At 50.7% G+C, this 16574-nt stretch overlaps 1 protein-coding gene across 1 annotated transcript in view; it reads right to left on the reverse strand.

Moving 5' to 3' along the window:
- Positions 1–3726: 3726 nt before the first annotated feature.
- Positions 3727–16574, reverse strand: part of CADM3 (cell adhesion molecule 3) — a 30300-nt gene continuing 17452 nt past the window's right edge. The window contains exons 2-9 of the mRNA XM_052637358.1: positions 13472–13612; positions 12798–12950; positions 11962–12099; positions 11443–11613; positions 8942–9032; positions 8345–8514; positions 5220–5345; positions 3727–3904 (exon numbers count right to left, since the gene is read on the reverse strand). Of these exons, the coding sequence (XP_052493318.1) occupies positions 3786–3904; positions 5220–5345; positions 8345–8514; positions 8942–9032; positions 11443–11613; positions 11962–12099; positions 12798–12950; positions 13472–13612 (1109 nt within the window). The 3' untranslated portion in view covers positions 3727–3785. The remainder of the gene's footprint in view (positions 3905–5219; positions 5346–8344; positions 8515–8941; positions 9033–11442; positions 11614–11961; positions 12100–12797; positions 12951–13471; positions 13613–16574) is intronic.

Consider the following 16574-nt stretch of genomic DNA (forward strand, 5'->3'; position numbering starts at 1 on the left):
GCCATCAGCTCTGGGCAGGGCTACGGGGCGGGCAGTGCATTCAGGAAGTGTTTACCCCACGCCCACTGCCTGTCTGAGCCCCAGAACCACTTAGGGCACTGACCCCGGGGGCTTCCTGTTTTGAGATTGGAGTCCGCTGGTGAGGACCCACACTCGGGAAAGGAAAAAGGTGGGGACCAGAAAGTGGGTATTTTTCCGAAGGTGGAAAGGGAGGCTGAGAAGCCAGGGGGCTTTCCAGCACAAAGGGATCAAGGAAGGAAGAGGGGGCCAGAGGTGAAGTGTGAGACGGTGATAACAGACTTGCTGGGAAATTGGAGGCAAAGGGCAGCTGATGGCTCTCAGTTTCTCCATCCCCTTGAACTTGATCCAAGGAAAGATAGTTCAAAAGCGACGTGTTTGTGGGAGGGGGTGTTAGTGGTGCTTGTGGCTGGAGCCATGTGATGCCGGCAACCCGAGTGGTATGTTTGGGAGGGGGCTCCTTGTGTATCATTCATGCTGTAGGGATGTACTTATCTTTATGGATGGCTGTGTGCTCTGTGTCATATCTGAGTGCTCGGTTTTGGGCTGAGTGCTAGGTGTCTGGGAGTGTGTGCTGCTCTCTGGGTCTGGGTGTTTTGGTGTGAGAGCAGGGAAGGCTGGGGGGCAGCTGTTGAGGTTGTATGATGAAGCTGCTTCAGGGAGCAATTGGGCCTTTGCCCAGCCACCTATGGGCACAGTAAATGCATCTTCCATACCAAGAGGAACACATGATGTGACAAGTTAAAGCAGGCTCTGGGGGACAATGGGATAGCATACTTTAAAATGGGACTGTTGCCTGTGGGGCAATCTCTATTCACATTCCTGTTGGGGGATATAAAAGTCCCGGAAATGCTACACTGTCCTGGCATCTTAGCAAGATGTAAAGTTTCCTGTGGTGGGGAGAGCTATTTCTCGCCAGCAGCCTGCAGGAGGATCCCCTAAACGGACATTTCTGCTCTCTGGCGTGCAGTCCCCTCAGCACCCCGTTTCTCACATGACTTCTGCTCTTCTGCTCCCCCACCCGCCCCTACCCTGCATTTTATTTCCTCACTGGGAGACGCTTAGTCTGGACATGGAGAAGGGTGACTCATAGAGCATCCGAGTTGGAACGATACAGAGGGTCAGTTAGGTGATCTACTTCATTTGTCCAAGAAGGCGCTGGGTGTCATAGCGCTAATTCTGCCAGGTCCTCTTCCCCGCACACTCAGGGGCGGCTGGAGGTGACGCAGAGGCGCAGAGGAATGGTCACCTTGCCGGGATGGTCTCCTTTCTCCCGGGACACTAGCTTCAGCTTCAGGTTCAACATGAAGGGGATTGAAAAGGGAGTTGGGGGTCTGTTGAAGCGATCCTGGAATGGTGTTGGCGGTCTCCTTTTTTTCCAGCACGGCCTGGCAGAGGGCAGTGGGGAGCAGTCAGGTACCCCACCCAACACTGGAATGTAAGCACCTGGCCAAAGGGCACGAAGGAACGCTCTTCTCTCCCACAGAAGAGTTCTGTCCTTTCCATACAAGACGCCCTGGAGAGAGCGGCCTGGCAAGGCACACACCACCCCTGAAGGCAGCAGGTCCAGAACAGCCCTTACACACACGCATCCCAACAGGAGCAAGACTGGCAAGAAGGAGGCAGCCGAAGGACACGGATAATCCAGATATATTGAGGGTGGCCCCTCTGAGATCAGCACAGGAGAGTTAGAAAGATTATAAAGATACACGGTGCCTCCCTGCTCCCTGCCCCGCCCCCCACCCCCAGACAGACACACACAGCACGACGGCCCTTTTCCCCCCGCCCCCCGGTACAAATATGGCTTCTGTGTAATATGGACAGAGTGGTTTAGCTCAAAGAGGAAAAGTCATTTTCCCAAAAGCGGGTGCTGGGAGGCAGGGAGCCCACAGGCCTGGGGCCCTAGGCTGCCTTGCTGCTGTAAGAGGAGGGGGCCCAGGGCCCTAACCAGCGGCTGGAAGATTCACGACAGTATTACCTGAACTGAAGGGGGTGGGCAGACCTGCTGGCTGCAGTTGCCCCCACCTTGCACGCCCCTGGGCTGTCGGGACAGCAGGACATGCTGGAGGAGGGTGAGAGGGGTGCCAAGGGGCACCCTGGGTCTGAGGCGGGGCGGCCGGCTGGCGAGGAGGACGCGTGGCCTCGTTTCCATGGCAACCGGCTTGGCCACAAGGAAGACAGAAAATCAAAAGCAGGGATGGAATGGAGATGGGAAGGAGACAGGCAGTTTTGCTCCTAGCCCTCAACGCACCGGGTACAGACTATGGGGACAAGAAGTGACAGCGGTCATCCCAGGGTCAGTGCCAGCGGGAGGCCTGAGGGATGCATAGCAAAGGCTTTGGCACTGACTCCGTGGCTCCGAGAAGGGGAAACGGAGGCAGAGGTTGAACGCCCTGTGTTTCAGGGAGAGATGAGATGGACGACTGAGCAAAAACACACCCTGGGACTGTTTTCTCCATAACAGATGGGTGCTGGGGACGGCATGGAAATACCGGGAAGGAGCGACATCCCAGGTGAGGTGCACAGCCTGCCTAGGGACTGTCAGCTCCCACAGCCCTCCTCCACATGCCCCGCAGCCCCCCACCTGCCCAGGAGCCCCTCTGCCTCTCACTCACATACACATGTGCACAAACACACGGACACACACAGACACACACATTACTACTCCCTTCGTTTGGGCAGGAAACAGCTCAGTGCAGCGAAGCTCCTTTTAGTATTTTTGTTGTTCTGTCTGCCTGGCTGCTGAGGGCGGGCGGGCGGGCTTGGGGAACAGGAGGGGGCAGAGGGCAGCACAAGACAGGGAGGCGAAGTTGCTGAGCAGTGCCTAAGACAAGTGGTTGCCGTGCAACAGTCCAGGGCTCCAGTGAGAGAGAGTCAGGGGCCCCTGGGCGGGGAAGCAGATGCAGTTTAGGGCCCAGAGCAGCACCTCCCCCGCAGCTGCTAGAGCAAGGAGGGGCAGCCTTGCTCTGCTATCCCCCAAGGGTGGCTCCTGGGAAAAGGGCCTGGCTTCATTCACCTTAGGGGCCTGGCGGTGGGGCACGGGGGCAGAGAGGGCCATCTCTGCCATCCTTTCTCTCCAGATCTGCCCTTCCTGCAGGGACCCGCGTCCTCCCACGTGGGGAAGCCCTGGGCCCCCATGCGGCTGCATGCCACCTGAAGGTCACATCTCCTGGGCTGCCCCCCTTTCACTCCTTTCCTGTTAGGGTGGGGGAGGGGCGTCAGGTGGTCCCTTCTCTGTGCAGAGCTCAAGGTGTGCGACTTACAGAGGAAAAGCCACCTCCTGCCTCCTGCTCACAACCTCCCCAACCCCGGAGAAATCGAGGAAGAGGCCCTCATGATGGAGGGCTGGTGAGAGGCCCCCACTAAACTGACCCAGCTCCTTCCTGCCCTAACCCTCTCTTCATCCTCCTCCTAACACTCCAGGTTTTTTGTTTGTGTGTGTGTGTTTTTTTTTTTTTTTTTTGCTTTTCTCACCCCAGGGCCCCTGCCCCTCCAGCCTGGAAACAGATTTGATTTGGGATTGTTACAAAAATAATAATAACCCAAACGCAGAGAAGCCACGGAAAGGGCTGAGGGCAACCCTCCCTCCCCACCCGCCCTCCCCATTCCAAACCGAGTACAAAACCGCACCCAAAGCAGACATTCTGTACAGGGGGGTGGGGGAGGGGCTGGGGAGCAAGCGGGAGGGGCGGCCCTGGGGTCGCTCTGTACAAGTCCAGGTTGGTGGTGGCCCCAGACGTCCCCATGGGGTCCCTGGGGGGGTGCCCCTAGATGAAATATTCCTTCTTGTCGTCCCCGCCCGACTGCCCGCCTTCTGCATTGATGATGGCCGTGTCCGCATCTGGGGCATCGTCGGAGCCTTTTGCCTCGTGTGTCAGGTAGGTTCCTGGGGAGAGAGAAGAGGCTCCTTTTTTCAGGAGCAGTTTCCGAATCTCGGAGGCCCCCCTGCCCACTTTCCCACCCACTCACGCACACCTTGCTTCTGTAACTTTTCTCCTACCTAGAGCTTTCTTCTTCCCCACCTGCCCTAATTAGCATCTTGCTGCTGATATCTCTCACCTGAACACACTACTAAGAATTGATGAAGCTTGCGTTTAGTCTCGTCTATAACACAGGCCAAAAAAAAAAAAAGGTGTATGTGTGTGTATATGTGTGTGTGTATGTGTGTATACACACGTGTGTGCTCATACAGTGGTAACAGGGAAGCTGCGATGTCGGCTCCACAACACCACTGCTGAGATCTGGCTAGCATCTAACCAGTCCACAGAGTCAGGCTGCTGGCCAGGGATTTCCCTGGGTGTTCTGTGGTTAAGATTCTGTGTTCCCAATGCAGGGGGCCTGGGTTCAATCCCTGGTCAGGGAACTAGATCCTACATACCACAGCTAAAAAGATTTCATGTGCTGCAATGCAACTAAGACCCAGGCAGCTAGCTTATAAGAAATAACAGAGGGCTAAATCTGAGAGGAAGGCATATGAGAGGGGAGGGAGAGATGGCAGAGATACAAGCTGTTGCTGCTGCTGCTAAGTCACTTCAGTCGTGCCCAACCCTGTGCAATCCCATAGACGACAGCCCACCAGGTTCCCCGTCCCTGGGATTCTCCAGGCAAGAACACTGGAGTGGGTTGCCATTTCCTTCTCCAGTGCATGCAAGTGAAAAGTGAAAGTGAAGTCGCTCAGTCGTGTCCGACTCTTCGTGACCCCATGGACTGCAGCCTTGATTTTCCAGTTAAGAGTACTGGAGTGGGCTGCCATTGCCTTCTCCAAGAGATACAACAGAGGAGAGAAAAGGAAAGCGATGGTATGGGGTTAAGGGGTGAGGAGCTCAAAGGACAAAAAACACAAGGCTGAACCAAAAGGAGCAAAGTGCAGGGAGAAACAGGAGGGAGATGCAGAGTTCCGGCAGTTCTGTCTGGAAGCGGTGCTGGAAGCAGAGCGGCATGGGAGCAGCAGCTGACTGAGTGGGAAGGTTTGACTTTACTTGGATGATCACCAAGTGATCAGGCTTGACTATGGGGCTGGCGGTGCTCAGTTATCACAGGTTGGCTGTGTTCCTTCCTCCCACCAACGCTCCGAAGGTTTCGGACACTCTAGCCCACTGAGACTCCGAAGGCCCTTCCTTCAGCCCGCTCCTACCCTGCCTGCCCCTGGTGATCTCCCCGTCCACTCTCAAGTCCTCCTGATGCTCCTTCGTGCCTCTGACCTTTGTGTCGGATCAAGTAGTGACCGAGGAAGATGAGCAGGATGAGCAGCAAGAAGACGATGAAAGCCACGATCCCTCCAATGATGGCGTGGTAGGTGCTGGAGGATGAGGGCACCGGGCTGGGGTCTGGGGGGAGAAGGGAGCACACAGTCAGATCTGGGAAGAGCCTGTGTATTACAGCCTGTCTGACCAGGCCATGGACCATCTTACACCACACAGAGAATGGAGCGGCATCATCCAGCAAAAGCGATATGTCTCACTTGATACCTAGTTTCTTACACAGTATCTGAAACATAGTATGTGTTTTAAAAAATGCATTCAAGAATAAATAGATATGCTCACATTTAACCTTCTGAGTTCGTGAACCTGAAGCCTCACCTTGGTCAAAGATCAACACACTTTGATCTCTATATCATTTCTCATCTTCTCTCTCTCTCTCTCTGTCTGTGTCTTTCTTTGAATTTCTGGATTATCAGGATATTTTTCCCTATCCCCCATACCCTCTTACCTCCTGTCTGCTTGGTATTCTGAGCTGGCTTTTCTAGGGGGGCTTCTCAACCTAATCACACATTGTCCTGATTTCAGATTGGAAAGGAGCAGTGAGAAAAATGTCGGAGACAGGAATAGGCACGTGGCCTGTGGACAGACGGTGGACTGTGATTCCCTGTATAAAGAGAACTGTTCCTTCTTGTCAGGGAGTTTAGAGTTCCAGCAAGACCCAATCTTCCTCTTATCAGAGAGGTCTGGGGTTCCATCTTCACTTCCCCACCATCCAAAGGTTTGTGGGAAGGACAAGGACTGAACTTCTTCCTCCGAGTTCTGATGGTCTCTGTCATCCGATACAGAGAATCTGTCCTCCACAGCAGTGTCTACAGCGGACAGATTCTCAAGCACAGGCTTGGCCAGGCATGCCGAGGAAGCCGCAGTCACAGTCAGAGCCCCACAGGTCTGAGGAGACAGTGCGCATGCCTGGGACACAGTTCTGATGTGTCCAAAACTATACGAGCTGTAGTTAAGGCTCTCCCATCCATGGGAGAGCTACTATTATTATTATTTTTTTTCATAGATTCACTTTGAGTCTTGATGCCTCACTGACTGCTCGTACATTTTCCCTCTCCTACCGTATGTCTCCTCTGGCTTGGCTGGGCCAGCTTTTTAGCTCCTTGCCTGTCTCCACCTTATTTGGGGAAAAAAAAAAAAAATTATACTCTGGTTTTTATGCTCTGCTTGGGAGGGAGGGAGAAGAAGGTCCCTGCAGCTTTATGATAGGAGGGGTGGGTGTGATGGTTCAAATTGGAGGAAACACAGTGAGGTTATGTGAGATATAATCTGTATTAAAAATCAATTCTAGATAATTATCCCAAAGACCGTAAGAATGGAAATTCCCTAGAAAAGCCTAGGTTGGCACGGTGAAAATGACCTCTGGGTTCATTAATTACAGGTTGGTGTCTCTAGGTATTGCTAAGTCACTTTAGTCGTGTCCGACTCTGTGCGACCCCATAGACGGCAGCCCACCAGGCTGCCTCGTCCCTGGGATTCTCAAGGCAAGAACACTGGAGTAGGTTGCCATTTCCTTCTCCAATGCATGAGAGTGAAAAGTGAAAGTGAAGTCGCTCAGTTGTGTCCGACTCTTAGCGACCCCATGGACTGTAGCCCACCAGGCTCCTCCATCCATGGGATTTGCCAGGCAAGAGTACTGGAGCGGGGTGCCATTGCCTTCTCCGGTCTCTAGGTATAACTCCATTTAATTTCACTGCAGGTAGTTGGAAGTCAGCCCGGTTTGGAGTTCTCTCTGGAGGCAGATGCAGTAACTAACTCGACCACCAGGTGTCAGCACTGGAAGCAGACCAGTCAGAGAGGACTGGGCTTCTAGCACAGAGTGGCGGGATCAGCAAGAGACCAACCGCAAGGGCACAGAAACTTTCCTTCTCTGCCAATGGTCATCAGAGTTGGTCTGGAGAGATCTGGGGGCAGACACAGAAGCTCAGTGCCTTGTCCTTGCTGCTGGCACCCTACAATAGCTTTGTTTGTTGTGCTGAGCAGCTCCTGTGTTGCTGAGGTTTGCCCCTGGCGGCCCAAGACCTCCGGTGGTCTCTTCTCCCTGGGAGCCCTGATTGCTATCTCCACACTGCTTTAACGGACATTTCATGTAAGGGAGTCTCTGATGTTCCCCTGACAACACATCTCCCCTATTCTGAGGAAAGCCTGAGTTCCGAGCGGGACTCAGTGTTACTGCGTGCTCAATGGTCAGTTGCTTCAGTCGTGTCCGACCCTTTGTGACTCTAAGGACTGTAGCCCGCCAGGCTCCTCCGTCCATGGGATTCTCTAGACAAGAACACTGGAGTGGGCAAGAATACTGGAGGCCATTTCCTCTTCCAGGGAATCAACCCCCGTCTCTCACATTTCCTGTAAAGGCAGGGAGGGTCTTTACCACTAGCACCACCTGGGAAACCTCCACCGTTATTGGGTGGGGGTGGGGGGGTCTTCAACAAAACCCTCCATGAAGAGGCCTAGCCTGTCATTCTTCTTGAAGCTGAACTTTGTAGTCACACCTTTGGGAAGGAGTTCAGAGAAGGAACATCATCTTGTCTCTCTAGATGATGTGGCATCTGAGAAAAAGATTCTAACTATCTCTCTGCGTAGTACAAATTTATCTGTTTTCTGCATGGATTCTCTATAGCATGTCAAAGATACTCAGAAAAGGAGATGGCAGTAGCAGCGTCCATCCTGTATTAGTCACAGGAGGAGTGACTCTGAGGATAGCCCTGCTGCAAAGGCAGATGTCTCTACACTCACACATGAGTGACTCTGGGGCCTGGGCACACAGAATTCTTATTCTTGTTGCCAGGTGAGTGCAAAGATTGAAGGATGGTATCACCTGGGTTATCGCTGCTAAACAAAGGCAGATGAAAGTCCACCATCCCATCGATTTTTCCTTATTCCGCATCCAAGAGTGGACCCGGAGCCTAAGTCCTCGGGCTCTCCAGTGGTGGACTGTTGCCCCCCTAGACCACTCCCAGCCACGGTCTGGGGAGGCTATCAGGAGACGGAAAGATCAGAGGACCAGAAGGCAGAGGAGAGGAGAGGAGAAGGGGTCTGCTGGACGAGAGCTACGGAGGGCTCACCATTCACATTGAGGGTGTAGTAAGCCTTGTAGCTGCCCATGTTACTGGTGGCCGTGCAGCCGTAGGTGCCACTGTCGCTCTTGTTGAGGAAGGGGAAGATCAGGGCGCTCTCCTGGGCCATCTTCAGCGGTGGCACGCTGCCCTCCTTCTCCCACACGTACTGCTGGGGGCTGTGGAGGCAGAGAAATCCGGAGTGTTCAGGAAAGAGCAGGGCTGGGAGCTAAAGGAGGAGAAAAAAAAACTGCAAACGGGGAAGTCAAGGACAGCGTGATGGGGGCTTGAGCAGTTCAAGGGGCCAGAGACACTGAGCTGCTCAGGGGGAGGGCGAGGTGACCCTTTGAGGCCCAGCCTGGGGACGAGGGAGACTGCCGAGCTCGTATCTAACTGTGGCTTGGTTCCTTACGGGAACCTCAGGGGCTCAGTTGGGGAGCAGCCCCTCCCCACTTCTGCTGCTTTGCAGGAGAAACAGTCAGAAGATGGGCCTTGTTCGACAGTGTCAAGGAAAATGAGAGGCTCAGCACGAAGGAGACAGGAAGACTTGAGGTGAAGTCTTCGTGTGCAGAGGTGTGTTAAAGTCCAGGAAACGGATCCTCTTACACGGGATTGCCACGTCCCTCACAGTGGAGCAACAGCTTTTGGCCCTCGCGAGGATGTGGAGGGTCTGGCCTTATCTTCGCTGTCGGTGTGTCTGCAGAGAACGAAACGGTGTCAGCGTGAAACTCCCAAGCCATTTAGACTGCCTCCATCTCAAAACCGTTCAGTTATGCATGTCAGTGTCCACCTCTAAAGGCCTAGGAGTCCAAGAGGCTGTGCAACCAAGGCCACCCCACCCCCGCCTCTATGAGCAAAGACAACTACGGCCATTGGATGTACAAAAACTCTGCAGAAGTAGGGTCATGTCTGTCCTTGCTAGGGACCCGAGGGACGTCTTAACAGAGAGCTGAGAAGGGGAATCACGGGGTCACCTGTGCCTAGCACATAGATGGGACTTAATACGTATTTTTGACAGAACAAATAAACTTGAATTTGATCACTGATTGAGCTTCCAATCTCTCCATCCTCTCTGCAAGGCAGTTTAAACAGGAAGCACTGCTGTAACGCAAAACATCATTTTTAGGGGGCCGGTCCAAAAATGAAGCGAGAGCTTGGAAAGAGCAAGAGATGGGGGTTATATTTTGGCTACAAAAAGGCACTGACACAATATAGAATGGCTCTGGGAAGGAATAATGGCAGCTGCCACCAATGCCGGAGGGCTGCTTAGGAGGCTGGGTCCAGATGGCCGCATAGAACAATACAACCAGATGCCGGTTTAGAACAACAGATAAAGAGGCCGAGCTCCCCCTAAGGATAGAGCCAACCTTAACAACCGGTTAATGAACGTGTTTCAGTCCAATCAAACAGGACAAAGAGAATCAGGCCAGGTGAGAGAATGGGTGTTCCGGGGCCCTGCAGCCAGAGAAACCTCCAGTGTGGTACCTGGAGTATAGCATTTGTTGACTGACTGCTGATCACATGGAAGCCAAAAGGGTCCCCGGAGAGTGACTGCCAGATGTCTGGTACCTAACAGAGAAGTCTTTGGGACTCAGACACGAGAGGGCCTTCTTCAGCCCTGGCCAGGGGCCAGGACAAGAAGCTCAAGGTCAGGGGCTTTACACTCAGAACTAATAATCAGAGGAACAACTTAGAGCAATATAGACCTTTGAAGTTTGCAAAGTTCTTTCATTATATAGTGTTTCATTTATTCTTATGAAAATTCACTGAAGTAGACAGGGGCCACCCTGAGATTAAATGCTTTGGTGACAGTGACAGCTAGTCAGCCATCACCGCAGCTGGAATCCAGGCTGTCTGCTTCCAGATTGAGAATCTGCTAAATGGACAGTGACGCCACCCCAAACCGCACGTTCAAGTGTCAGCAGTGGGTCTGGCAATTGATTAAAATAGCACTGGAGTCAGGCCTGGATCTTCCATAAGAAAGAGGTGAAGGGTCTGAGTTCTTTGAGAAAAGTACCCACTCTTTAGAAAAGTTAGGACAAGAAATGCATTATTTTGTAACTCAGTATCTTCTGCCTTTGTACTTTATTTTTTTTCCCCTTGATTGATCTACTCAGAAAAGTTCTTTTTGAAAACTGCTAAACTTCCTATCTGTTTTCAAGGCAGATTCCATAAAGGGATGAGGATCCTTAGAAAGGTTGGGAGTAGAGATTGTGGCAGTGGTCATTTCAGGTCAGAATCCCCCAAACCATAGAGCTGGGGCAGATGGGGGGAATACTAATGATGCCAGCGAGAGTGGTTTTCCTACCATCTCTTTTCTTGAACTCATAGCATGTTAGACCAAGAGGAAGCCTTAGTGATTCCATGTCCATCTTCTCATTTACCAAATAAAGAGCCAAGCTCAATGGGTTAAGTTCCCTAACATCACTCAGCTAGGAAGTGGTGGAGGGGCAGATGAGAATCTGTGTCTCCTGACTCCTGATTTGCTACGGTTACTGCTATAATTTACAATTTAGATGCATAACACTGGCCTAACCCAGGAGACAGTAAATTTACCTATTGGGCCAAATCCCTCCAGCTACAGGTTTCTGTAAATAAACTCTTATTGGAAAACAGCTATGTTCACTATTTACATATGATCTATGGCTATTTTCCTGCAGCAACAACAGAGTTAATTAGTTGAGACAGAGGCCACATGGCCCTCGAAACCTAAAATGTGGACCATTGCTGGAAAAAGTTTGCTGACTGTTGGCCTACCACTGGCACACTTATTTTTTTCCCTATTTATTTATCTGTGCCTGGTTCTTCATATACAGTCACCCACGCGTTTCTTTTCTCCATGCATATGTGCTAAGTCACTTCAGTCGTGTTTGCCTCTGTGCGACCCTATGGACTGTAGCCCACCAGGCTCTTCAGTCCATGGAAACCCCACAGAGTGGGTCGCCTCCTCCAGGGGATCTTCCCAACCCAGGGATTGAACCCGCATCTCTTTAGTCTCCTGCACTGGCAGGTGGGTTCTTTGCCACCAGCGCCACCTGGGAAGCCCTTTCTTTTCCCCACTTCCCATCTTATACCAGATCCTCTTCACCCACAAGCCCACGACATACATAAAACCTCTATGCGTTGAGCGGTGGATCTGTCAGCCCCCTTTAGAGATTCATGGTTCACAGAGCACACAATGTCTGCGCCATCATCCTCCCGGGTGACCTGGAAGGTGACTGAGCTGCTGACGGTGAAGGTTTTGCCATTGGGATCCTCCTGTATTCGGGTAGATTCCCCTAGAGAGCAGAAACAGACACATGCGCACACACACATAGACAGAGTGGGCCCTAACACGCGGGGATTGTGTGGGCCCCACCGCAGATATACAGATGGTACATCTCGACTTAGACAGACTTAGGGAGTTGTGAAATGGATATGTACACACAGGGAGGATGGAGGCCCCAACACACGCACACACATTCAAACACAAGTGTACACAGAGTATCTATCATTCCCTTCTCTTCTTCTACACCATGGCTTATGTGCACGTATACAGACAGACAGACATGTACCCCTGTCTCCCTTCCCTCCCTGCTGCCCCAGCACCACCTCCTCCTATCGCCCCCAAGGCAGGAGGAACTTACCATGGAGCTCTTGGTCACCCTTCCTCCAGGTGAGCTGGGCTGCAGGTTTGCTCCCAGAAGACTGACAGCTTAAGGTGGTTGTATCCTTTTCCCGTAATGATGACTTGTAGCCACTGATTACAGGCTTCTGTGGGATTCCTGCCACAAACAGGGGGTGGCCAGGATAGGAAGGAGAGGCACCCTCAGCTCTCCCTGCTGGGATGGACTCTCAGAGGGTTAGGATATCTGGGTTCTATTTTGGTTCCTGACGGGTAGAAGGCTAGAGAAATAATCTTTCTCTTTGGTCTACCTCCTGAGGACCAGGAGGAAAGACCTCCCCAGAGGGAAAAGATACAGTGGTGGGAGATTTACTGTACCTGAGCTGATACATGACCCAATTCACTAAGCACAACCGGGTAGCCACAGACATAGTGTGAGACTCAGGGAAGCAAAGAAGGAAATTGAAACATGGGGTCAAGATGAGAGCATGCAGACAATGAGGGTACTTGTCTTGGAAATCAAAATCATACACTGAACATATTTCTCAGGTTTGTGTCTCATCACACAGTCTTCAGAGGTAAGTGGAACAGACACTAGTATCCTTTTGTTACAAGTTAGGAAATTCAGGCTCAAAGAGAGTTAAAGATTTGTCCCAGAGCAAACAGTAAGTAAAGGAGAAAAGGTGAGAATTACACCCAGCACGCTTTGTATTTCATTACATTGCAATATGAACACAGGCTGAACTTTCCCAACATGCTTGGAGACTTGCTTGGCTCTAGGCTGCTTTAGAGGCCCACCCAGGGAGATCTGTTTGCAAGGAAGCACGCCGTGGAGACATCGGAGTTTGGGAGCCTCACCGAGCACGGTGACGAGGGACTTGGCAGTTCTCACGGGCATAGTGAAGATGGAGCAAGTGTATTCGCCCTCGTCGGCCAGGGCCACATTGCTGATGCTGATGCTGAGCTCATAGGGTGTAGACTTAACCAGCTGAATCCGATTATCTCGAAGGGCTGGGGGAAATTGCGAGAATTGGAAGCAAGACTTTTACTGGCACTTTTCATCTTTATCTTCCAATCCCAGCCAGGGTATTTTTTTTTTTTTTTTTTTTCTGAGAAAGGTTCTAGCATGGTTTGGGGCAGGGGAAAAAAATAAAAACAAACTGCTCCTGAGTTTGAGCAGTCTTTAGGATATTCAGTCCCTTTCTTGGCCCTTGGGCTCAGTAGCCTCAGAGATACTCAGAAAAGTAGATTGAATATGTGGGCTACCTTGGGGCAACACTGTCATCAGCTGTCTCTAGGGCTCCTTTGGGGTGCCCTTTAGTTTGGGCAGGACCCTATAGGACCATGCATGACCTGGGTCAGAGCCATGATAATGAAGTTTCTCTAGAACCAGTTGAGGAGCTCATGGCCTGTTGATTCCCCAAATAGCTTCCCTTCATGTTTCTTAGCCTCTGGACTACAGGGACATCTCCTCTCAGCTCTGCAGCCCCATTCCTCAGCCCATGGGAGGGAGATAACTCATAGGACACTACCTCTCTTCTCCCCAAAGTAGAGAGTCTGCTGGGCAGGGTTAGACCACTGTAGAGATGAGTCCTCATGGTCTTTCACTTGGCACTTGAGCACCACGGTGCCACCAGCCACCACTGTCTCATCAGATGTCCAGGGCTGACTGTCTGCAGGAGTAGAAGAGGGTTAGTTTCCAGATACAGTGCTGACCCCTCCACCCATTTCTGGGCTAAAGTCCACTTCATCTAATTACGACCATCCAAGGCTCACGTCTTTGTATTCTTTTTAACACATCACGGGGGAAGGAATAGGGGTGAAGGTGGGGGTAGGGGAAGACAGACCTTACTTCCTCTTGCTTTGAATGCACAGAAAAACAGCCACTTGTTGAATATTTGCTGAATGAACTGACAGGGCCACAAACATGGAGAGGAATAAAGGCACCCAAAATCTACAAACACCATTCCACATGTATCTTTTCTGATGGAGTGCTACCATTCACCTTTGAAAACACACATACAAATCTGTCATTCTCTTTTACCTTCCTGCCACCACCTGCATATGAGAGCAAGAACAGGAGAAGCAATTGTGGCTACTAATCCCCAAACTAAAGGTGAATAAAAGGCCAAGTCGGCCCTTGGGTTACACATTCATTTACACAAGAGTTAGCTGATAAAACTGCAAAATAAACAAACAAAAAAAGATAAAACAAAACAAAACAGGAACATTTTGACACGGACTTCTCAATTCCTCCAACAATAGCTTCCCTTTAGTCATCAGCTCCCTTAACATATTCCTCTCGGTATCAGTGCTACCCACTTCCCAAATCAACACACAAACCCAACTCACCATCCTGATGTTATTTTAAAGAAGAATGGATTAAAGTTTTCCCTTGATGTGATGGAGGGACATGGTTTCTAATCCCTCTCTCCTTAGTCAAGTTAAACAAAAGAAGATAATAAGATAACATATGGATGAGGCCTTTGAATTTCAAATATGCTTCCAACCAGTTCGACCTATGAGCTCCTCAGCCTGTGTGACACTTGCTTCCTTCACCCAATATTGTCCCATGTGCCCCCCCAGCATGGACTGATTCCCAATATTGATTCCCTCATCTTCAGGTCTGACTTCCTAGGACCCAATAGCTCTGACCTTCCAGCTCTGATTTCTGAAACATCCACACAATTTCTTCTATCCTGCTAAGTTATTTAACCAGCAATGTCATCTGTGATTTGGAAGCAAAGAAACATACTTCCTACACTCCCTAATTGAGCAATTTTTAAAAATCCCTATACTCCCTATGGCACCAACCTTATCCCTACTTTATCTGCTTTCTCCTGTCTTTCTTGGTCCCCAGAGTTGCATTTTCAATGAATATTCAATGAGCACTCCCGGCACAGAGGGGCCCCTGAGGAGTGAAAGTGACCTGCCAGCGTTGACACCAAGCACCAACAGCTCTGGGTGGCTGTCTCCAGAAGGGAGCCCAAAGCCTGGCTGGCAGTTTTAGCATTTAGAATCATAAAATTTAGGACAGACAGGGATCTTAAGGCTCATGGTATCCAATTCCCTCATTTTACAGATGGAGACAATGAGGCAATGTAGGTGAAGTGATTGCTTCAGATCATGCCACTGATCGATGGTTCCAGTTAGGACTAGAATCCTCCTGACTTGCAAGGCAGTGCTCTTTTCTCTGGAATGCTCCTTAGGTAATCGCCTAACTTGAGAACTAAAACTGCAACTCTGATATTAGCGAGCCAGAGACTGGGTGGGCTGAATAAATGTGGAAGTGACATATTCCTTAAATATTTCAGCGGAAGGGTTGGGAAATATTTCATTTACTGCTCACCGTATAGTGATTTTTGACTAGTAATCCCATTGTCCCTTTCCTTTTGAAGAATTCTACCTCAATCGTGTCCTTCCAGAACCTCTTTATTCTGCATAATCGTGTCCTCCCAGAATCATTTGATTTTTGGAAAAAGGTGTAGGGGAAACAGAGGTCTCTGTACCGGAGCGAGGGAAGGAGGAGTAGGTGCCAGAGAAGTTGGTGGCGTAGAACTAAGTACTAAAATGTCAGATGGAGAGGAGGAAGAGTTGTGTGGTAATGAGGGGAGAGAGCACACGGGGTGGAAGCAACATGAGTGAGAGATGATTTGAGAATGGCTGAGGGAACTGAGGGACACTGAGATGAGGGGGCCTGGATTCTCACCTTGACTGGCCAGCATGTCAGGACTGCTCCAGACTCTGGAGCTGATGGCCTCGTCGAGTGGAGCCAGAGTTCCCAGCTCCAAATTCTGCTCTTGCCAGTAGCCTGGGGAGAGAGTCTCCATCAAGGATGAGCCCTACATGCGAGCTGCTGTCGTTTGAGATCTGTACTTTTGTTGCTGGGGATGGGGGAGAGGACTGACCCCTATGAAAAGCCCGTTCACCGGGGTACCTAAGAGAAGGTGGTCTTCTCACAAAGGGGAGAGATTAACTAGAGTCTTGAAAAAGGAAGTGAAGTCCTTCTTTGAAAGGGTGAACTAAGGAGGATGCTAAGCTTTAGCAGTCAATCATATAATGTTAGAGCCAACAGTGAGCTTAGAGATCGCCGGGTCCAGTTCTCCCAGTTCACAGAAGAGGACGATGAGGCCCACAAGGGTTAAAAGTGAGTTGGTGAAGGTCATATAGAAACGTGAAAGATAACAAAGGCTCTTCATTTCAGATCCAGGATTCTTTCTGCTACACCATATTCTCTACTAAAGCAATGACAGGTTTAATAATTAGAAGAGTCCATTTAATCCTTTAAATAAACCAGTTAAATAAGCATATTGGTATTATCATTTCTACCTCAGAGAGGAGACAGAATGAAATGACTTGCCCAAGGTCCTACAAACAGAACAAAGACTGGAAATTAAATGCCTGCTTCCAAAGCCCAAGCTCTGTTTCAAGGAAAAACCCTCAGCACTGAAGACAAGAGACCATAGTTGGGGCTGCAAGTTGCCCCAGGCCTTCCCAGATTGTTACCTTCTATCCGGAGTTCAGATTCTCAAGTTTTCCTCCTCCGCCCTCAGTCCCACCCACCACTTTATATCACTGACTCTGCTCCCTCATCTGGCACAACACACGCCCAAGGCCTGAGTCACGGCTCTCTTC

Source organism: Budorcas taxicolor, chromosome 3 (assembly GCF_023091745.1).
Source record: "Budorcas taxicolor isolate Tak-1 chromosome 3, Takin1.1, whole genome shotgun sequence".
In the NCBI taxonomy this organism is placed as follows: Eukaryota; Metazoa; Chordata; class Mammalia; order Artiodactyla; family Bovidae; genus Budorcas; species Budorcas taxicolor.